Source organism: Scomber scombrus, chromosome 11 (assembly GCF_963691925.1).
Source record: "Scomber scombrus chromosome 11, fScoSco1.1, whole genome shotgun sequence".
Lineage (NCBI taxonomy): Eukaryota > Metazoa > Chordata > Actinopteri > Scombriformes > Scombridae > Scomber > Scomber scombrus.
In genome coordinates, this window is record NC_084980.1 from 15,049,901 (window position 1) to 15,072,976 (window position 23,076).

Sequence of the window (23,076 nt, forward strand, 5' to 3'; positions counted from 1 at the left end):
ACTACAATCAACTGATTTAAACAACTGTTTTTCACTAGTTGCCGACTGAAGCCTAACATTTATGAATGGTGACTGAAAATATGTAAAGTAAACTTTAAGAGCAGATTTAAGAGCACCTTATAGTTTGCCGTGAGATAAATCAATCATAATACAAATAATATTCTGTTCTTTCTATGCAAAGCCATGACCTTTGTTCCTTGTACAAATATATGCACTGAGGCAAACTTCATCCAAGTGATTAACGAAATAGGTTAATACAGGATTCCCTACTCTACTGTAAATCACTACAGGAGATGGATTTCATGAGAGACTCTGAAACAGTGACTTTGACACTTAAACATAAACAAGATCTGGAAAAGGTCAGCTTTTGAAACTTATCTACATCTTCTACTTTATAAACCACTTCAGAAGTGACTTTTACCCAGATCAGCAAACAAACTCATCACAAATTAAATTAAAAACACATTCTTATGACATTTGTTATTTACTATGATTGCAATTTAGTCAGCATGCAGTAGGCTCCATCTGCCCTTTAACACAACACTGGTTAGAAATACAGAGGTTAGACTGGAGATGTTCCAGAGGGCTTTTCAATGAGTTTGCATTTAAAGGGGGAACACATCAAAAAGACACATTATCTTCAACTCTACATATACACGAGTATATTAGTAGTAGTTTATAGAGGGGAGAGTCGCTATTGTGTCAAAGTCTAAAAAGGACAAAAAACACGAATAAAAAATATACAGTCATATGATACAAGCCTGATTTGCTGGTTTGCTTTTCAGTGAGAAAACAGGACTTACAGAAATACAGAAGAATTACATTTCCAGCTGTTTCTTAGGGGAACAAAAACATCTGTATTTTTTAAATACTGAAAATATTTGAGACCAAATGTTGCTTGCAGCGATGGTAACATCCAGATCTGCCGATTGTGTTGGATAATAAATTTAGTTTTTATTGATAGTATGAGGCCAAATTGGAGGTTTAGCCAGTTGTGTGAATGTTTTTCCTTCAAACTCCAAAGCGATCACTTTCTTCCCACAGAGAAGGGCAGGAAAAAAAAGTTTCCAGAAAAACCGCAGCCAACTAACTGGCACTGAATGCTTTGTGCGACAGTGTGAACACAAAATGCTTGGTGGACATGCTGCAGATTATGCCCACCCCACTAAAAGAATATATTCTCTGCCATGTTTGCTGATTTTGTTGTTTCGCCGTGGAGCTTAAATACTGAAGCGAGTAAAAGAAGGGCACAGAAGAATAACTTGGCTTCACTCCACCTACTGTTCTGCTTTCTTTGCTAAGTTCCTTTGAGCTGGTAGTGGGGCAGTGGACAGGCTGACATCTGCACTATGCCCACCCTGATGTTCTTTTGCATAGAATTTAGTGTTCACATTACATAAAATAACACCTGGCGACATGATTACCATAAAATTCCCTGAAAAGAGAGAATCTATTAATACAGGGAAAAAAAGCTGCATCAGTGACTTTGGTGAGAGAACTGACTGGCATGTTTCCAAACAGCAGGCTGAATCTTTATTATGCAAATCTTTGGTTAAATGTTATATCTATCAGCACCATCTCTGCAAGCAACAACTGCATCTATACAGTTATTGTCATTTGCTTGAAAATCATTTCCAGATAATGAAAAAATGCCCATTAACAACTATAGAATTAACTGAATTACATGAACAACAATAGCTTTGCTGTGTTCCCACTCGTAGTGCAAATACTGTCTCAGTGTGGCTACCAATAATAATCAAGTTTAATAGTGATGATTAACTTTATTCTGCTTTAATACTTTAAAAAGTGTAACACATACAAAGTTTAAAAATTAAAAATAAATAAAATAGATGGTAATGAAGCTGTTGCTAGTGCAATGCTCTATGAATGTCTTCTGATTTTGACTTGTGTGTCTGTTTTGCGTCCAGTATTTGTCATTACGTTTTTATGTTTACATGAACGTAATATAGGCTCAAAACCAAGGCATCAAATCATATTAAATAGATGGACTTTTGTCACAATATCAGTTATAAAAATATATATATCTTACAGTTAAGGGTTTTAAGGGCATATACAGTATATTTTTTGTTAAAAGTGTTATTGTTTTGTAACGGTTAAAATAGCGCTAGCTCTCGTACTCTTGAGGGCATTTCTGAGCAGATTTCCTTGTATCCTGGGGAAAGGCAAATCATAGACTTAAAGGAAGAAAAAAGCTTCTTTGTTTGCCTTTCCTTTTTTTAATTACAGCAAATAGAACCATTGTCATTCAAAGTATTTAATAAATTACATACAGTGTCTTCTATCATCTGGGTAGAAGTACAGGAGGGAAAGACAGCTAAAGCTGGGTGGGCAGAAGCAGAGAAAAACAGAGTTCGAACGTTGTTTTAGCTTTGCTGCTATGCTTTTAGGATCAAATCCATGGTTATAACAGCTTTTCAATGTTGGTAGTATACTAATAATGTGTTGTATTGTTACAAATGAATATTAATAAAATATTAGTAGCTTTTTGTCATAACCTCCATCTTCTTTGCAGCCTTGCACTGTCAGCGAGGCACACAGATAGCAGAAAATCATCACCAAAAATTGTCCGAACTCCATTTATCTATGACTCTGGGCAGGGCAGAGGCGGTTTGTTTATACAGGGGCAGACCGCCTCCTCTTGCTGCTGATGCTACGGAAGTTGAACGGCCTCATCTTCATCTCCACAAAGGGAATAGAGAACTCGTGGCCTTTCCAGTGGTACCAGTTAATACCCTGTAAGACAATTCAGAGGCTGCTTGAATTAACAGGGCTTTTTAGGCAAGGAAAGGCCATTTGAAAAAATAAAAAACATAATGAACATTTTATCTAAATAGCACTTTTCAAAAACAGGGTTAAAACGTGACATACAAACATAACATCATGTAAAGTAATGCAAGTTATGGGTTAAAAATGTCAAACAACAAATCAAGTATTACTGGGGCATTTTTAAAATATGAATGTAAATGAAAAAAGAAATGAATGGAGCAAACAGACAAAAAGTTAAAAAAAAAAAAAAAAACCTAAACGAAATAAAAGCAATGCAATCAAGAATTAAAAATAGTTTTATACAAGTGAATTTTGAGGAGTAATTTAAAGGTGGCATTGATTTAGCGCGCCTGATCACCTCACGCAAATTGTTCCAAAGTCTGTTCTAATGACAGCAAATTCACAGTCACCTTTAGTTTTTAGCCATGACTTTAAAACGATAACAGAGCTTTGCCAGAGGATCTTAGGCAGGGTCTTTGGTCATAAGGGGAAAGCAGCTCAAAAATATAAGGAGGTGCCTGTAGCCAATGTAAATAAGGTAGAACAGGTTTAACATGGTCACATTTTTGTAACCAAAAATCTGAGCTGCAGCATTTTGTTTCAGCTAAAGACACAAATGATTTGATTTTGGTGATATTGGGAAAAATTTGGATTGGACAACCTTTTTGTACATGGAGGTCTAGTTTAAGGTTGGAGTTGAATATTACACCAACATTTCTGGGACAGGGCTTTAAATTGGAAGCCAGTGGACCGAGGAGTTCGTTAACAATTTGAGCCCTAATGATTTGCTGTCACTGATCTAGAGAAAGTTGTCAGACATCCACTTTAAATGTCTGCAACAACATGGTGCTGAAGACTGATCAAAGGATGGACTGAAGATGGAAATATATTTTCACTAAAGCGTTTTTGAAATTTCAATTGGTAAGAGCATTCAAAGCAGCAGGGCAGGCATTCTGACTTAAGTGCAAAATAATGAACTTAGTGCAATTATAGTCTCACTCCAGTCTTGTTAATCTCTGTCACCACCAGGACTCTCCCATTTGCAGTTATCCACTAAGAGGCAAATTCTCTCTGCGTGTCTTTCTGCCTGTCCATTTCTGCTCCCAACTGGTGTCGTTTCAAGTCATCAAAAGATGGTGAGAAAGGTGCAGAGCAGAGCGAGAGAAGCACTGATGCTCCAAAGCCTTTGTAGTTCAGCCTAATCACAGCTCCACACAACACCTCATTCTTTTTCTCAAACCATTACAAGCTGAGAGAGGGAACAACATCCCAAATGAGCTCTAAAAACTCCCTACCTACACATAGTGAAAAAGAAACCCAAATCCATATGAACTTGAGAATGGACTACCAGGTTTTATTATTTTATGTGTATGCTTGTTTAATGTCTTGGATAAATTCTGGCCTTTTCCCTTCAAAATATTTCAATAATTTCACCTCATTGGTGACTATTCAGATAAACTACATGCTTCTGAAACTGCATCATCTTCCACAGATGGTACATTAAATTTGAAGTCCTTGAAAGTTTGACCTTTCATTACAGCTCCTCCATCTGGCCAATCAGTGTGATACGTATATGAAGATGGATGTCTGTAGCAAGTTTTAATTTATTTATTTTATTTAATTTATAAATTATTAGCCTTCAAAAATTCAAAATTTTAACCTTTAATCGCGCTGTCATAATTAGGCTGGTTTTTGTGGTTGCCAAAATGTCTTTTTTTAAATGACTCGATTCAACTACATAAAAGCACATTTCCTCATTTATTTCTGGTTTTATCTAACCACGCAGATAGCGTGTTTGTCCAGGTTTTGAGAAATCTGACTCTAACATTTCTGCCAGCAGCCCAAAACAATGGAGGTAAATGGAATTTTCTTAAGATCTCAAAGCTTTGAAAAGTATATTTTAAAAATTCCACACTGACCTCTCTCTACAGAAATCCCCGTTATTAGGGATAAGCCATTAAAACTGCTGTCAACAGTCTTCATTGGAACTACTTTCTAACAAAGTGATAGCTCAAGTGAAAACTATTGAAAAAGACAGACACTATTCCTTAAAAACATAATGCAGTTAAATTTTTATAATGGATAATGGAGACTAATAATGGATGTTTTAATCCTGAGAGCACCAGTGGATTAGTTCACATTCACTGTTTTGTGGAAGGAGCCGAAATCTCAAAGAATGACATCTCACCACCTGAACAAATTAAACTCTATTAGTTATGCACATTCACTCCTCAATACTTTTATTACCCAGGTGACTGACCTGACTGTGTCTGGACTCGCCGTATTTGCCGTTGAGGTTGGCCCGGTGGCAGTTCTTGTACCACCAGGCACCTTTGTAGGACAAGGCACAGTTAGTGACAGCGATGTCATTGTCTCTGTCTTTTGTAGAGAAGGGCCGGCCCTGGTGGTAGCTCAGAGAGTCACCTGGGATCAGAGGACAGAGAAAATATTAAACATCAGCTGGTATCAAGTAATACTGTCATATGGACGCAGTGAATAATAGCATGATGAGGGGGGCGTAAACGACCAGGCAGGCAGGAGGAAGATGGTGAAATATAGAGGGAGGGGGAGGAGAAAAGTCCTGCTGCAGGCTCTCTGAATTTATTTAGGCAGAGAGGATTATAATTATAAACATGAGGGGATGACAGGTAATTCTGGCATATGGTCATGTTGACAGACGGAGAGAGAGGCATGAGAGAGAGGACAAAAGTGGAAATGTGGAATAGTGCTGAAACAGATTTCAGACATCAGGGAGAAGAAAAGATGGAGGGGAAATGAGGCAGGAGGAAAAATGGCAGATGGCAGATGAGAAATGGGAAGGTATTTTCACTTGAAGGTTGGGGAAAGCACACATTTAGCCTCATTACAGTATACAGTATATGTCTATCTATCTATCTATCTATCTATCTATCTATCTATCTATCTATCTATCTATCTATCTATCTATCTATCTATCTATCTATCTATCTATCTATCTCTCTCTCTATATATCTCACTCTCCATATATATCTATCTTTGTCTGTGTATATACACACACACACACACACACACACACACACACACACACACACATATACATATATATAGTATAGCAGCAAAAGGCTTTCAGTGTTGGCGTCCTTAGTGGCCATGGTTAATCAGACTTTCATCCACAGAGAAAAGTAAAGAACATATAATTCAATGAGTTTATTAATGTATGGATTAAAAACATTTCTAATGTATCCAGGCACATACCAGCGGTGCCATTGTACTCCCCTATCCTGAGCTTGTAGAGGTTTTTAGCATCTCCAATAGAGAATTTATCATAATTGGCGTAAACTGACTCCTGTCCGTCCTTCATGTCAATCCTCAGCTCATAACGGCCCTGAGCAGAAATCCTCTGGATGTTGTCTAGACCTGTGGAGAAAAAAACCCCACACACATCACATTGTATTTCTGATTCCCGAGAGACTAACTACATCTTGACACAGCCTGAACTTAAGTTTTATCTTCCAATTACACCAGCACTCACTCATTTTATCACTGAAGAAAGATCAGGTTTTTAATCACAATAGTGTCAAGTCAATACACTCACACTGATATGGAAGTCATCATGATCATATTTTGATTGGATTTCTATCAATTCTGGATGCAAGCCAATGACAATGTACATTCAAACAATTCCAAGACATAGAAAAACTAACACAGTGCATAATTTAAATCATACAGCCAAAGCAGAAGCTAATCTGATGAAATCCCATCTTTGATATGTACTGTGATTAGCTTTTAAAGATACTTTGAGGAGTTTTTGACTATTGGTGCTATGGCTCAAGGATGAACAATGCATTCTGGTCAGAAACTACAAAGGGTAACTTTACATAACGTACCTTTAAGGTACACAATATAAAGTATAAGAAGAGTAACAAAAGAGGGATGCCTCTTCCAAGGTGGAAAAATGTGACAGAGTTGTGTGTACAGAGTAGACAGAAATAACAATGGTGAAATAACAACACGGAGATACTGAATTACAATATTGGGTAAATAAAGTATAAAAATTGTATCACTTAGTGACATTTCACCACCCTCACCAGATTTTCTTTCTGTGAAATGCAGTTTGTTCCTACCTAAAGCTTTGCAGGTTAAAGGTTTGAATTCTGATAAGCACAATGTCAGACACTGTTGTCAACTGGTCATATGTGTGTGGATGATTGACAGTGTTGAGAGTGGTGGACACTGTCACAACCCCCCCCCCATTCCACCGTTGCAAATGCCACACCGCAACTTTCTGAGATATTCGTCTATGCTCTCTATCTCCAAGGTAGCAGATACCAGGCTCGTTTGAACCCTGACAGGCGATAAGACCCCACACCAACCTGAAAGATTGGAACTGCCTTCACTATCAGATTACAACAAGCACCCATTTGGAAAAAGCCTCCTTTCCTGCTTAACCTCCACCAGAAGCATTGCATGTGCACTTTTCCTGAACCCAGAGAAAATCTTAAGAAAAAAATAATAATCCTGAAGCCTTCGCTGATAAGGAGTAGGAAGTAGAGATCCTTGAGAGCAGGGAAACTAAGTTTGCTGTAATATGTCAATGGAAAGAAGATAAAATCTATGTTACACCCCAAAGACACTTAGGTTAACAAGGGAACAGCAATTGTTGTAATAAAATTGTGTTAAACACTAAGTCATCTCTAATTTCAATTGTATAATATCACTGTATATCTGCAATTAATCTAGCCCCCATATTTTTTTTTACTGTTTTTCCTTTAACAGTTTTATGGGTTCAGACTGCTCTACTCCAAACTGCAGCGATTAAAAATGCAGTTTGACACACCACTGCACTCCTGCCCTATTATACTACCAATATTATCATCTCGTCACATTTTATTACCAGCCTTTCTCTCACACAAAAACTAGGATGGGGAATTAAAAAAGGAAAGAGAGGAGATAATGGGATAATGATCATATATCGTACATGGCCACCATGGTTTCTCTGTGTTATTAAAGCATCAAACTGACATTGTGTTCCGCATGTAACAGGCTGAGGTCAGTGAGTAGGGAGAATAGATTGCCCTAGAGCCGCAATAAAAACGGCCATTTTAAAACTGTAACAGATAATAATGAACCCTTAATTTCCATATTCTTTACTGCTGGCTAGTTAAGTGTCTCTTCTTTTCAGTTTGAGTGGATTTAATATAGATGTTTATGGTTCAGCATTGTCCAATATATTACTGTTCTGTGTGTAGAGGTGGTAATTAGCTAAATGTTTGCTGTAATGGCTATCCAGGGCTACAGTAGTGACCTAATCTGCAGAAAGAAGAGGGAAGGTTGAATACTTTAGAACTGCTGTGACCATCCGTATGATGATAGCATTTCATTTTTATGTAAAGATGACAGAATTTAAGGACACTTCATACATTGTAAACAGTTAAAAGATACAGCAAATATAACTGCAACACAGGACATAACAGAAATATGGTGTATAGCCACTTGATGTGAAAGGTGTATCATCAACCGATATACAACTGTTTAAAAAAGCAGTAACTACTTCTGATTGTTTAGGGTATTTAGTAGTAACATAAGAACACCAACATACTTGTCAATGAACAACACCGTATTTTATTTTTAGAACTTCTGTGCTAAACATTTTCCATTTATAAATTTTGGTCACACCACTATTTATAGTATAAAAGTGGTATTTCAGACTTAAATCAATTCACGTATTGATTTCACAAAAAATAAATTTCCATTGAGGTTCTCGTGTAGATTTTAACTTTTGTTAACCTTGACAGACTAATCGGCTGTTAAGCCCACTGCAAGAAAAACCAGGTAGCATTTTATATTGATAGGGAAGCTCAAATTAATGACATGTTTGCAGGAATTTTCTCTAACATCAGAAACTTTCATTCTGCCATTGATTCTCTTGGCTATGATTATCGGGTAGTTACCTATGGCTAAAAACTTACCATTTCAAACCAGCTTGACAGCTCTGACCTTTGAGGGAATGGAGAGATCCAAAATTGAGAAAGCTATTATACAAGCTGTGTCACACAACCTTTTCTTCATGACCTTCCTTTTCCTACTCCAAATGAGAGGCAGCACCAGTGAAGCTTTTGTCTTTGTATCAATTCTGCTAGAAACCAGCTATAACAAATGGTGGTACTACTTCACCTATTTTCAACGACACACAAAATAATATTCCTGTGCCATGTTCAGACAGGACACTTAATGAAATGATGCTCCAATAGGTCTTTCAAATATCGCTGTGAGCAAAAAGCATTGGCTTTAGACTGCTCTGAATGCTCAATTTTTTAACGTTTTTTCCTGCTTTCAGCTTGAGCTGACATCAACTCATGATCCTTTACATGGTCATCTGCCCTACACACAGCGCACAAGTTCACTGCTCCGCTCTACTAACATTATGGCAACTTTCCTTTGCTTGGGGGGTAGTCATGCTGAGCCATGACTCGAGTCGAGCTGGCACGCTGTTACACGTGTTTTTCCATTACATGGTGCTGATCCACTGTGAAATGCTAGCTAAAAATATGTCCATATGCTGTTGTGTACAACCGTTTTTAATGCAGCAAATGAAGTGCCACTAATTCAGTGAGGAACACTCACACTCAATTCTTAACAATAAAAGTCACCTATTATTTAGTCATTTAAAAGCTTTTAATATGGTGCAGCCACAACAGGAAATGTTGGGTTTGCATCAGCAGTAACTTAACATGGCTGCCCCTCACTAGGCTCCCTGAAGCTGGCCATTCATAGCAAAGTGCACTCATCAGGAAGGGGGCCTTAAATGGCAGGAGCTAAACATGTCTGTTAAAATACAGAGGCTAAACTGAGGAGCTGCATAAAGCATCAGTATCAGATAAAAAGAGGAGTTTTTGAACTGTGGATCATGCAAAGCTACAATAATGAATCCCTAAATAAAACTATAGAGTTGGAAATTAGCATTATATGTCCCCTTTAATGTTTTTTGTAACACCTATGCTTTTGGAAAAACAATAAAACCATTTGGAAAAAGGGTTAGTTTGCTGCTGACAGCTATATTCTGTTTCAATGGACTAACAGGTCAGTTTTATAGCGCGGCCCTTACTTTTTGTGCTGTACACTGAGGCTATGTGTTCCCTGCTGGCATGTTATCTGTAATCTGGCATCACAGGGAGAAGCATTCAGGAGCCAAGAGTGGTTCTTGATGCTCCACACCCTGAGGTTACATTAAGCTGCTTTTATGCACTGAGAGGACAGAATACAGTACTGGAGAGAATAAAGACAAGGAGGGATGGGGGTGGGGGAGAGTGAATCCGAGGCACCAAAAAAGTAAAGCAGGACCCTTGAGATAGAGATGGCCTGGTGTGGTATACATCCAGAAGTGGTGAGAGGGTAGTTTGTTGCTGATTCAGCTGATATGGAAACAGGTCAGATGAAATGTTGCACTCACTGAACCAGATATGCTCCATCTTTAGATTATATTGTGGATGGACAACGTTGCTATGTGATGTCTTCAGGTCATAAAACAGCTAAAACATTTTTGTCACTTTGTAACTGTTGTTTGCAAAAAAAGATGGCTACTACTTTATGCTTTCTCTCCAGAATGGTGTATGTAATGTCATCTTGCAAAGATATCTGTCCATTATTTATATCAAACCTCCACTGCCACGGTGAGTAATTGCTCCACTTTATTGAAAAACAACAGAAAAAATTACTCATTTATAGCAACAGAAAGCAATCCAACATTTCCTGTTGTGATAAAATGTTAGGAGCTACCTTTGAACACCCTCCCTGTGGTGGAGAACAAAAGTAACGAGAACAGACGACAACAGTATTCAATTTACCTCAACCACACCACAAACAACATGAAACAACAAATCTGTCAGAGCCTTGGCAAAAATTGCAAGCTATTGTACTAGATAGCCTTATATTGTCAGGTCTGGATGATTAAGGGTTACATCTAACAATCTGTTTATGCTTTCACCTATTGCAGCGTGCTTATTCACTAATGGACTGAAGCTTGCCACAACCATCTTGTATTATGATCCATTATGTGTCAGCAGAGTAACCATGTTATAATGTAGTGATAATGCAATGCCATAAATTGTCCACCCTACTGTTATTTAATTTCTCCAATCAAAAAGTTCAGAAAACATTTTTTCTCAAGGTCCTGCATGTACGTAATGAAATATTCATGTAATAATTCCCTTTAATCATCTGCACCAAAACAATAACACAAAAATTGGCCTGTGAAGAAACACGACTCATTTGCACATTTTCTAATGAATATAATTATTGTTTCATAATGAGATTTGGGGGAGAACAAAATATCAACAGTCCATCAAAATGGGGAGGATGTTCTGTTGTTTTGTCTTTGAATCAAAGCAATGCTAAAAACAATTACCAAGTCATTTTAGGGAGAGATGATTTTTCAGAAAATCCAGTAATGAATCGGATAGACTTTGTGAAGTCAAGTGCTGAAAGATGAGATGAGGGAGAAAAAAGGCTTCTAGCAGTATGGTTCTCCATCTTCATACACAGTGAAAAATCTTACAAGAAAGGTTACACTGCCTGCACAAGATATTGGAAATGGCTTTTCTCACCATAAAATAAACATATAAGTTGAAACCAAGTGAATGCTATAACCCTCTATTGATTGTACCTATTAAGCCCACTTCAGTCATGAAGACAGTGTCCAGATAAAGAGAGAAATACATACATTCTACAACCAAGAAATCCAGTTGCCCTTGATTCAACCCTACTTTGAGAGTAATTCAGAAAACTGGAACATACACTGAACAAAATCAGTGACAGGTTGAGGCACAATTTCAACCTGTAGCCTATAAAATTAGCACCTGACCAGTACTGGATTTTTGGGGCCATAGCCGACACCAATATGTACAAACACATACACACACACACACACACACACACACACACACACACACACACACACACACACACACACACACACACACACACACACACACACAGACACACACACACACACACACACGTGTAAATGTGTATATGTGTGTGTGTGTGTGTGTGTGTGTGTGTGTGTGTGTGTGTGTGTGTGTGTGTGTGTGTGTGTGTGTGTGTATATCTATATATATATATATTTACATGTATATATACATATACATACATATCCATTGATGCAACCATTAGCACAACTGATTCTAAAACTATGAGGTTCCACCTCTGCCTGATTTTGGGCCATGAAAAACCCTGGTACTAACCAAACCTCACCTCCTCTCCTGATTTTATTGTGGTAGACAGTGCATATTTCTCATCCGGCAAGTCATTTTTCCACTACAGTAGCTCTTTAAGTGTGTGTCAAGATAGATTAAATTCAGTAGAAATCTCCAGATAACTTACACGATCAATTTTGTAATGTTTGGTGTCCACAAAATAGGGCCAATAAAGTGTTGACTCATGCTAGACATCAAAAATTGATCATGATGCTTCTTTATGCAATACTTTGCACAAAAACAGTAACGAACTCGGGTGAAGCCTTGTATTTGAAACTACGCTGGGCATATTTTTCCCCAGATTGGGTACCTCAGAGTAAGAGTCTTACCAAGCCAGAACTCATCCTCCAGGTTTCCAAATCCAACCCGATAGTCACTCCACTTCCTGGAAAAGTCTGTCAGGCCGTTCTGACGTCGCTGAAATACCTGAACACCAACATAATGATGATGTGACAAGATCAGAAAAATATAAATCAGTTGTTCAGACTAAGATAGCTGTTGTAACTCATTGCAGTGATAAAACAATCAGTATTTGATGTTTATCTACACCTGCCCCCCTTTTCTTACCCACCTGACACAGTTAAAATATATTTGCAGTAGGTACTATTAAAAGAGGGTGTATCTTCACAGTGACTTACAATCCAGCCTCCTTCATCAGTAGTCATGTCACAGTACACTTGCACACCCTGGCTGGGGTCTCTGTTGATGTAAATGGTGTAGACACCACTGAGCGTCTCTCCATTCAGCAGGTGTTGGGCACAATTCTGAGGTGTTGCAAACAGTCGACTCCCTGGAAAAGAGCAGAGGAGGAGGAGTAATGACATGGTGATCTATTTGTTTGTTTGTTACTTCCCTTTAACTTAAAATGATTCAGTACATAGAAGTGTAGTTTGTGTAGAGTGCATAGATGGAATAAATAGCCTTTTTTGTTTCAAAGCTGTACTACTTAATGTCTTTATATTAACAATGGGTTATAGGGCTATGTTTAATATGAAAGAAGTTGCCTGAAATATTGAACCCACAGTGAATTTTAACCTGACGGAGCAGTTCCCTTAGACTTTAAAGGAACATTTTAGTGTCTTTCAAAAACAGAAGAGCTCTGGGAAACCCACTGTAGGCTACAAACCCTGCACTTAACAGCCAATAGACACATTTAAGCTGCTTTCAGACAGCCAGAAGTTACTGCCACCACCTCCATTTTGTTCAGTGTAAACACAAAAGCAGCAATGCAACTGTGGCCAGTAGTAACGGGAAGGAGAGATGGGGCTGTTGACATTCTCATGAGCGTGTATGGCTATTTTCTGCTGCTGTCAGAGTTGATGATGGTTCAACTTTTCAACTTGCAATTGCGCCTCGCTGTGTGGCAACCACAGAAGTCACAGCAAGCAAATTGATAGGCTACAGGAGCTGGTTTTACTGGATTTTACTGTCTTGTTCAGTGACACTTTTCCTCTGGCAGTGAACAAACAGATTAATTAAGATAAACGATCTGGGAGCAACATCAGCTTCAGTTTAATTGTCCGTTCTGGGTCAATAAACATTTGTAATATTAGTTAGCAAACCTGCTATATGAACCTATTATATTAATAACTGCTCCCTCCATTTTAAGATACAGATAATCAACATCGGCCTGTAGCAGATGCAGAGGCAACCACTTGCTGTCTGAAAATACCTTTAATAACTAGCTGCTGAACACAGTGAAGCATTTAGCTGCCAGCCAGATGTTTTACTTTCTTTGGTGGAGTCCAATCTAGAACTAAAATGAGTGAACACTGGACTTCAATTTGCCTGGTGGCCAGAAAGACAACTCCAAATGAATACTAATGTTGCTGCGTAAGTGCTGAATGTTCATCACAACAACTTAGTATGATAATACTGTGTTATGTTTACAGCTTGTTCTGCTGCCCCCAGCCAAAAATATCTAATATTACTCTTTTAAATGAAAGCAGCACTGAAAACATGTTAAACATTCATCACACAGCTTAATGCTAGGTCCATTGCTTGGTAGAAATGAGAATATCAATATTTACTTTTGCCATGTTCACATAAATTCATGGTTATGGGCAACTTCATGATGTTCCCCAACCCTTGTTGGACTGATATGTCTGGCATCAAATTGCACACTGGGCATTTAAGATCAGAGCACAGTGTTCAGCTGCAGGATTGTTGACTGTCACCCCGCAAGTGCAGCGTAATGGGAAGCCTCCCACACCAGGCTACAGTGTAGGGAGATGAAACTTGTGTCTAGCGTAGGGGACTCATTATTGTACACTTTTGTGATGGTGTCTGTAATATGAAACGTGGTTCAACAGGGGGGGGAAAAAGGTGAACTTCTGTGAGTCCCAGAAAACTCTACCCATTACAATCACTTTCTTTTTGAGCTTAACTCAAAGAACGCAAACACATTGTATGTGTGTGTGTGTGTGTGTGTGTGTGTGTGTGTGTGTGTGTGTGTGTGTGTGTGTGTGTGTGTGTGTACATGTACTGTACCTGTAATGAAGGTAGTGGAGACTACAGCACTGGTGTCTAATCCTCTTGCAGCCTGGAGCTTGACTGTGTACTCTGTAGTCTCAGCCAGTCCCTCAAGACGAATCCAGGTGTCTTCTGCATCTAGGATCAACTCCTTGTGCACAAACACATATAAAATGAATTTATATTTTACATGCAAGTTAAAAGATATTCGATTGCCTTCTCTAAAAGTAATCCTTTAATGTGTATTTAGTACAAACCTCAGGGTAAAAAGTAAATAATATTAGAATTCCCATAAGTCTCTGATAACACATCAAACTGAGCTTGTGACTCTTTAAAAGACGTATGGCAGCAAAGAAACATTAAAGCTATTTTTGTTCAGGAAACATATGACAGCTTGCTTTGTGCTTCAGTAGCAGAGTCTTTTCAAAACGATAGAATAAAGAAGTGAGGTGTATTTAGAAGGAATTTTAAAAAAGGATTTTTTTATACTAAAAATTACACTTCTACTGGCTGCAGAATAAGTTTGGTTTCATGTGTTTTCATGTTTGAAAAGTGACTGTGCTGTAGAAAATGTTTCAAAAGAGAGGAACTGAAAAGAAAGAAAAGAGAAGGAGGGAGGGAGAATAGGAGGGGGGCAACTAGGCAGACAGAACAAGATAAAAGACAGACAGCCAAGCTGGAAAGCTGGTAAACAATCGGGAACAAACATTTCTATTTTTGGTGGAAAAGTCATGATGATACAGTACAGTTAATTTCCTTTTGTTTCTGACAAGTCCTCTTTTATTGAAACATTCTTAAGGAGCCAATATGTTTGACCGTTCCTGATAAAGTATTTTCTGGGACATCAGTTTCTTAGATGAGGCATAAATACATCAGCAGATGTTCAATTGATAAACAGAAAACTCGAAACTTGCATGTGTTTGTGCATGTTTTACTGCATGAGAGGGAACAAGCACATATTTGCCTGCCTATGTGTTACAGTTGGCCTGGCTACACATAAAATATGAACAAGTAAAAATGAAATATTCAGCCAGTTTGGGGGAAAAAATCACACATTTCCAGGCAATGTGTCCATGTGAATTATGCAGGGAAGCAGCTGGTAAATTGTGTCTCTCTGTCTCTAAGGATCTGACATTTTCCCACCAGGTTTTCAGGGTCAAGATAACATTTTTGTTGCAAGTGAAACAGCCCTGTCACCAGGGGTGCTTTAACATTACTTTAATGTAATGTTAAGCCACCATCTCCCCCACCCACAAACCCAAACACCCACACACATACACACACACACACACACACATACACACACACACACACACACACACACACACACACACACACACACACACACACACACAGACACACACACACACACACAGCGCAGTCCACCAATCATAGCTGTGCATCGGAAACCTTTGTGACTTCCCTGATCCAATACTGTTCATGGCAGCAATGCAAATATATAATAATAATTTAGAAAATATATTTTTAAACATTTTTTATTTTAAAAAATGTTTTAAATTGGAGACCCAGGGCTCAGGGCTGAAGCCGCGGTAAGCTCACATTAGGACACAATTGCCTGTCACAGGTTTGTATTATCAAAGATAATAAATCATAGACTTGCTATCGTTAATGTATTTGTGGTTGAGTGGTTGGATTTTCAGCAGACGTGCGTTTGTCCTTGTTTGTGTTTGAAAGGTGAGGTGTTATCAATCCAGGCACGCACATAACCAAGTGAAACATGCATTTACAAACTATTACGGAAATGTTAATCAGATAAGAAATTAATCTCACCACTACTGTGTATAAATTACAATGGTCCATTATCTCAGTGAGAGGAGAAGGTGGTTGAACAGCTGTAAAATGCACCAATCTGTGGTTAGATTACAGCCGAGGAAATGCCACCAAATACTTCCAGCTAAACGAGACCTAGTAGAGAAGACCGGAGGAAAGCAGAGAAGACCGGAGGAAAATCTCGCAAGGACCACTTCAGTCTCTGGCTGCGGAGAACATTTTTGCTCTGAGCATGAGTGGTTTGACTCATTTGTTGTTGAACTATATGAATTTAAAATGTGGCACTTGTTGTCGAGGCAGCACCCACAGAGGAGATTGAAAATTTGAATACAATCCAAAAACAACACAACCCATTATGGTGAAAAGATATCAACTGGCCTCGCAAGATTTTTCAGATTTTGAACTTTCTTTTCAAGACAATTTCTGTTTCATGCATTATCGTTCAACAAGCTACAGCTACAACAGTGGACGTGTTCATGTGCGTACATTTGATAAGAAGGAGAAGCTAATGTGGGTTGCTGTTCAGAGTCTGCAGCAGGCTGTTTGTCCAGTGATAGCATTACTGCTTTATACACATATGGATTAACAGTATGATTGGTTGTACGAAAACAAGTAACCCCAACCTTAAGCTCTCTCTCTCTATGTAGAAGGACAACTGACAGCATTTCAAGCCTGCAAAGATAGTGCCACTATCTATACAATATAAAATGCCAGTTTCTCCCTACTGAGTACACTTGTTTTCTTAAGGGAAGAGAACATGACGTGATAGAAGGCATGTGTGCTATATGGATAGCATAAACAATGTTGAATCAGTAGTTCTCACATGTAAAGCCACATTATGTTTGGATACATGATTACAACAAACCAACATCCTTGAAAAGGACTGTGTATCTCTTCCTGAACATATAAAAATAAGTGAAATCGAAAGGAATTTTGATAGTTGTTGTTGCATTTTTTGTACATGGGTGACCCCTGATGGTCAACCACATACTAGTGCCACACACACAGGGTCAGGGAGGGAAAGAGAGAGAGAGAGAGAGAGAGAGAGAGAGAGAGAGAGAGAGAGAGAGAGAGAGAGAGAGAGAGAGAGAGAGAGAGAGAGAGAGAGAGAGAGAGAGAGAGAGAGCTGTTAAAACGACTTTTGTTAGATCTTCCCTGCATCAGCATCAATGTGTTTGTGTTTTTAACTGTTCCCTTAAGATCATGCTATGCTGGGCATCAAAGGTGATGTGTGTGTGTCTGTTTGGAGGCATGTGTGTGTGTGTCTGTGTGTGTGTGTGTGTGTGTGTGTGTGTGTGTGTGTGTGTGTGTGTGTGTGTGTGTGTGTGTGTGTGTGTGTGTGTGACAGACACTTAATTGCCAATAAAAAAGAGTCTTCTGCAAAGCATCATGGAAAAACAGTTCCAGCCAGTTCGTTAACAGGCGTGGTGTGTTCCACACAGTTCTCGCTAATGTCTTTTATTACCATTAGTCAGCCCAGTCAAAAAGTTTAATCAAAACAAACAATGTCTTTACTGAGGCACATTAAAGTAATATTTCTATTGGACAGGCAATTTCACTGTTGTTCCCTAATGTTTTTACCATTGTGTGTGTGTGTGTGTGTGTGTGTGTGTGTGTGTGTGTGTGTGTGTGTGTGTGTGTGTGTGTGTGTGTGTGTGTGTGTGTGTGTGTGTGTGTGTGCTCAAACCTTCGCATGCCTCCACATCAAGGGATTACATGATTGAAAGATAAAATTTGAATTTTAAAGTGCCTGTCATGAAGTTGTGATTCTGCATTCATTTTCTTTTTCCTGAACATTGTTTAACTCTCGCATAATAAGTTGAATAAATTGGAAACATTTTTTACTTTGCAGATATCCAAAAAAGGGGATCCAATATGCTCGACAATATCTGCAGAATAAGGTTTCCATTTTCAGGTGTTTTGATTAACAAAAGTGCAGTTTATCTCCCTGGCACGTTTGCAGCTGTAGCATGGATATTCAGGATATCTAGTATTGTAAGATGTGGAAACACATTTTGGTTGCAGATAAGTTGTCTAAATATATGGAAATACAGTATATAGGATATCAACAGAGAAGTGAGTGCTCAGCTACATGTGCTACTTACTTTACGGCTGCCTTCGGTTGACTTGTAGGTGAGCATGTAGTTGTCAATTTCTGCCATTGGCGGTTGCCAGGATAAGAGACCACTGCGGTGATTCACTTCACTGGCTGTCAGGTTCACAGGTGCATCCATGGCTATCAGACAAAGAGGAATATATTAACCCTTACAGTCAGTTTAGTCTGCTGCAAAATATGGGATGTGGGACCTCCAAGGTAAAAAGAAAACATGAATGAGAATTATAATTTTCATTTATACTCATATTTTTTCAGCTTTCTATAGATGTTCAAGTGTTGGGAAGAATGAGTGAATATCTGGTGTTAAAAATAAGACAATTTCTGGAAAAAATGTCATAGTTTCTGTGTTTAGAAAGCGAGCTACTTCACTGTACATGTGATTTCGATTTCCTGGTGTAGGTGGACATGTACAGTGTATTTCCATTTTTGGGCTCTTTGATTTTCTGTGGTGTGAATTCTTTTGAACACTGCACACTGTAAAAAATGATATTCCTGACACTCCAACACAAAACAGCACAAACATTAATGCTTACATGACTACATTTTAAAATGTTTGCTGCTGAGGTATTTAGGCAGAAACTATTTTGTTATGTTATGTGCTATAATTTTTCAGTGTATAGAGAAGGCTTCACTATTCTATGTCCCTGAGGTTGAATTCATAGCTCAAAAGCTTTTAGGCTGTGCAGAAATTGTGAAAGTTCAAAATCAGAGAATAGCCTGCAGAGTAATTTATGTAATTTGCATTTCTCAAATCAGGTCATATCAACCCAAGGCAAAGGTGTAAATTCAGGTCTCAATGTCACCAAAATATGGTAATACGCCAATGCAGCTCTCATTGCTCTGATGAGAGTAAAGGCAGATGCTTGGCAAAACACTACATAACCTTTGAGATGAATATGAGAAAAGCTTAAAATATCATCAAGGACACCAGCTCACACATTATTTGTATTCCTGCCATTTGAAAGGCACTAACCAGTTTAATAGTAAACACACATGCACCATGTAACAACAATCTGAATGCATTATGCACAGCACAATTATACATAGTGTACTTATTACAAGATTTATCAGCTATATTAATAATTTACATTATTTCTACTATTTATTCTCTTTTTAAGGTCATTGTAGTATTTTATTATTTAGTAATCTTCCAAGTTGGACACAAAACTTAAAGTATGAATTTAATAAGAATTTTCATGAATAACAATAAACTGAACTCAAGGTCTAGTCCTGCAGGATTTTGCTCTTCTGACAGTTAATGAAGAAAAGTTGAGGCTCATTCACTGTCAGGGAGGAAGCACGAGGCGATACTATAATCATCAGCAACAACATAATCAGATACCGCAGTGAGTAAAATAGCAATAGTAGCAATAAAGGGATACATTTACAACATGGAAATTAGATCCAACAGACCAATAAATGACCCACTGATACTATGCAGGGCAAGAAATATTTATGTGCAAATCAATCTTTTTGATCAACACGTCACCCAGTGCAACTGTGCTAGTTGATGTGCTTTTAATAGTTGCTGAACAACAAAGGAGCTCAAAACCACAGATAAATAGTGGCTATACAAACAGCATTTGTTGATAGGATCAATTCATTGATGGTTTTAAGCTTTTCATGATATTTGAATATATCACCGGAATAAACAGGTAATGCTTGTGAACTAGTTACGTGCGGGACACTTCGTACAGAGAAGCTTCATAAAACTAAAACGTTTTTAAAAATCTGAATATTACTAAGGAAGAAGAGCTTACCATCACTACTTTCTAAGCAATTAAAAAGATAAGAGAAGACTCTGAATAAAACGTGAAATACCTACAGAATACTAAGGAGACATTCTCAATGTACTTTAAATGTAGGCTATTAGATGGAAAATGAAAATCTAAGTGCAAGTATTCTTAAACCCCTATAGGACTTGGTGTGAAGAGCAGTGGACTCTTTTCCATGTTTAGTCACAACTTATCACAGCCTCAAAAGTGTTCAAACCCTTGATCAGCAAGCCCACCCAAGTTTTACTGCACATTTCATCACATCATCCAAGTAACATTTTTGGTCCCTGTACAACTTTAAACAAGGCTTGATTACAGAGCTTTTTGATACTTTAACCACATCACAAGGAGACTCACCTCAATTTCCCCACCTTACATCACCCTTTTTGAGTCAATATCCGATCTTCCGACTGGTAGCATTAGCGTTGACATGCTGTAACCTCATTTTAGCGTATGATAGAAAATAGATGACCGTCTACTCGGAAAATCAGTTTCCTGGAGTTACATCATGACTCTGGGGCACCTCGTCAGCCAGTCATACAGCACTCAGTGTAAGGGGCAGTGGAACATATAAAGTGCTGCGCTTGTGTGCTGTGTAATGTCACTGCTCTGAATACTAAATAAAGATATCTATTACATGGTTGTCTTTTCTCAAATTCTCTCTGTCTGACTTTTTCTTTCCAACATGGGCTTTCATAAACAGTCTGAATTCTTAACTATTCCTAAGGAGTTGAGGGGGGGCAAAGGCTTAACTTTTAGCTGAACATCTGTCCCTGAATTGAACCCAGAGCTGCACATGCAAGCAAAATCTACAACACCAACACTCCAAACTCTCCTCTTATTTAAATCCTTGTGTGTGTGCACATATGAGCAGATCAATGACAGCTCAGTAATTACCAGCATGTACCCAAGGTGATAACATCCTTAAAGATGCAGGGTGCCTTCTCTCAAAGACAATGATAGGCAGCTCCACATTTGTGTGACAGAGGGATTGAGACAGAAAGATAAAGTAGGAGGGTAGGAGTGATGGAAACGGGCGGGAAAAGAGCGCTTAGGAGCGAGAGGCTGAGTTGTACGCTTTGAGATAAAAGCAGCACATTGTAGATTGTGTGAAATGAAGCGCACTGGTGGTAGGGGGTCCCAGCCCCCCCCATACACACACACACACACACACACACACACACACACACACACATTTTACTCTCTTTTCACTTTCTTTTCAAGTTGCAAATCATTATATCCCCACAAATGCCCCTATATTGCAATACTTATGGTAAAGAGATGGTTCAATCATTACCATTGACATTACATCAGGTAAAATAAAGCAGACAAATATTAAATGGTAAGAATATTTACATTTTAACCTAGTTAAAGAGGACAATGTAACAGTAATCAAATGAATACAGTGTACAGTGCAACAAAAAGTGTTTAATTGCTTTGTGTTAAGTTGTTTAAGTCTGTTTAAACCGTTAGCTTAACTAATATTGCAAATTGACCGTCTGCCTCTGCAAACATGTCAAAAGAACCAGTGCATCAGAAATGATGGTTTCTTAATTGGATATTTACACCCAAAGGCAAAACCTGTTCGGCAAGCATAGGCAACCAGCCAGCCAACACACACATGTTGAAAGTTCATGAGAATTGGTTAATTCATAATGTTGGATTCAAATGATGGTACGAAGCTTTTCCTTTTTGAGTACAGGCAATCAAGGTTCTCCAACGTTTATTTAGGTTATTGTAGGCTATGAATGACATTTTTACGACAGCATGGCCCGTTCATAATTTGGAAAGGTGAGGCGGTCAGAAAGTAATGTGTTTTGTTTTTGTTTTTATTCTTTCTGATGTATTGTTGGATTTGGGGCATGGCTGCTTACAACAATGTTAACATTCCTATTGCCTGTTTGCTGTTACTCAGATGCAGGAGTGTTACTGTCCTGTAAACTTGTAGTTTTGGGTAATTGAAGAAAAAACATTTCACTAGTTAGCTGCTTTGTGTTTGGAATTAAACCACCACCCTATGGTTACTCAGCAAGTCTCCTATCGATCTATGTATCACTACACATACTGTACACACACACACTCACACTAACACACACACACTTTATGACCCTTGCACTTCTGAAATGAATCCATGGTGATGTGCCAATCTTCTCCTCCCCTACACCTTCTCGTCTTTATTGATCTACTCTGTATTTAATTTCTGCTTTTCCCTCCGCTCCTTTGTCTATTTTCTCCCATTCCCAAATAAACCTGGGCTTCTCCTCTCCTTAACACTCTCCCTCTTATCCCCATTTGTGCTTGAGCTTCTCTTCCACTCCTCTTGCCTTCCCATCCTTCTCTCCTTATCTGACGAGCCTATGTGCCAGAGAATGAATGGAGTTTATCTTTTGTTCTTGTCATCCCCTCGTCTTGATGAAGCCTGGCTCAGCATTATGTGCGCGTGGGGGATAGATGAGAGAAAGACTAGATGAGAGAGGGTATTCTTTAATTCATAGAAATAGAGGGCCTACCACCATTTAGCTTGTCTTTATTATTTCTTTCTCTTCATTCTCCAATTAAATATGTCTCCTTGTCATTTCTCTCTCACGCTCTCTTTCCAATTAAACCTTTGCATGGAGAGTACCCAAGCAGGTGAGCAGGTGTTGTCTAAATCCTGGCAGCTCTAAAGCTCTACCTGCAGACACGGAGGTTTGAACAAAAGGATTGCGGTGAATAGGTTTGGCTACATTTAATGTCTCATCAACACACAATGTAAACAATGCTAGAGGGAAAAAAAAGAATACAAACACAGAGCAGCGTATGGGAAGGGCAACATGGGCAGCAGCAATATTTGTAGTAGGAAGACAAGAGGGAGGAAGTTATTCTTTTGGAGTGGATATCACATCTCTATGCCAATTTGCTA

General features: G+C 38.5%; 2 protein-coding genes across 2 annotated transcripts in view; both read right to left on the reverse strand.

Annotated features, from left to right (window-relative positions):
* eif2b3 (eukaryotic translation initiation factor 2B, subunit 3 gamma) overlaps nucleotides 1-23,076 on the reverse strand; it is a 449,880-nt gene that overhangs the window by 227,171 nt on the left and 199,633 nt on the right. The gene's annotated exons all lie outside the window — the stretch shown is intronic.
* Nucleotides 2,635-23,076, reverse strand: part of tnr (tenascin R (restrictin, janusin)) — a 73,563-nt gene continuing 53,121 nt past the window's right edge. The window contains exons 23-29 of the mRNA XM_062429255.1: nucleotides 18,389-18,519; nucleotides 14,511-14,643; nucleotides 12,659-12,810; nucleotides 12,350-12,446; nucleotides 6,022-6,183; nucleotides 5,048-5,211; nucleotides 2,635-2,754 (exon numbers count right to left, since the gene is read on the reverse strand). Coding sequence (XP_062285239.1) covers nucleotides 2,635-2,754; nucleotides 5,048-5,211; nucleotides 6,022-6,183; nucleotides 12,350-12,446; nucleotides 12,659-12,810; nucleotides 14,511-14,643; nucleotides 18,389-18,519 — 959 coding nt within the window. The remainder of the gene's footprint in view (nucleotides 2,755-5,047; nucleotides 5,212-6,021; nucleotides 6,184-12,349; nucleotides 12,447-12,658; nucleotides 12,811-14,510; nucleotides 14,644-18,388; nucleotides 18,520-23,076) is intronic.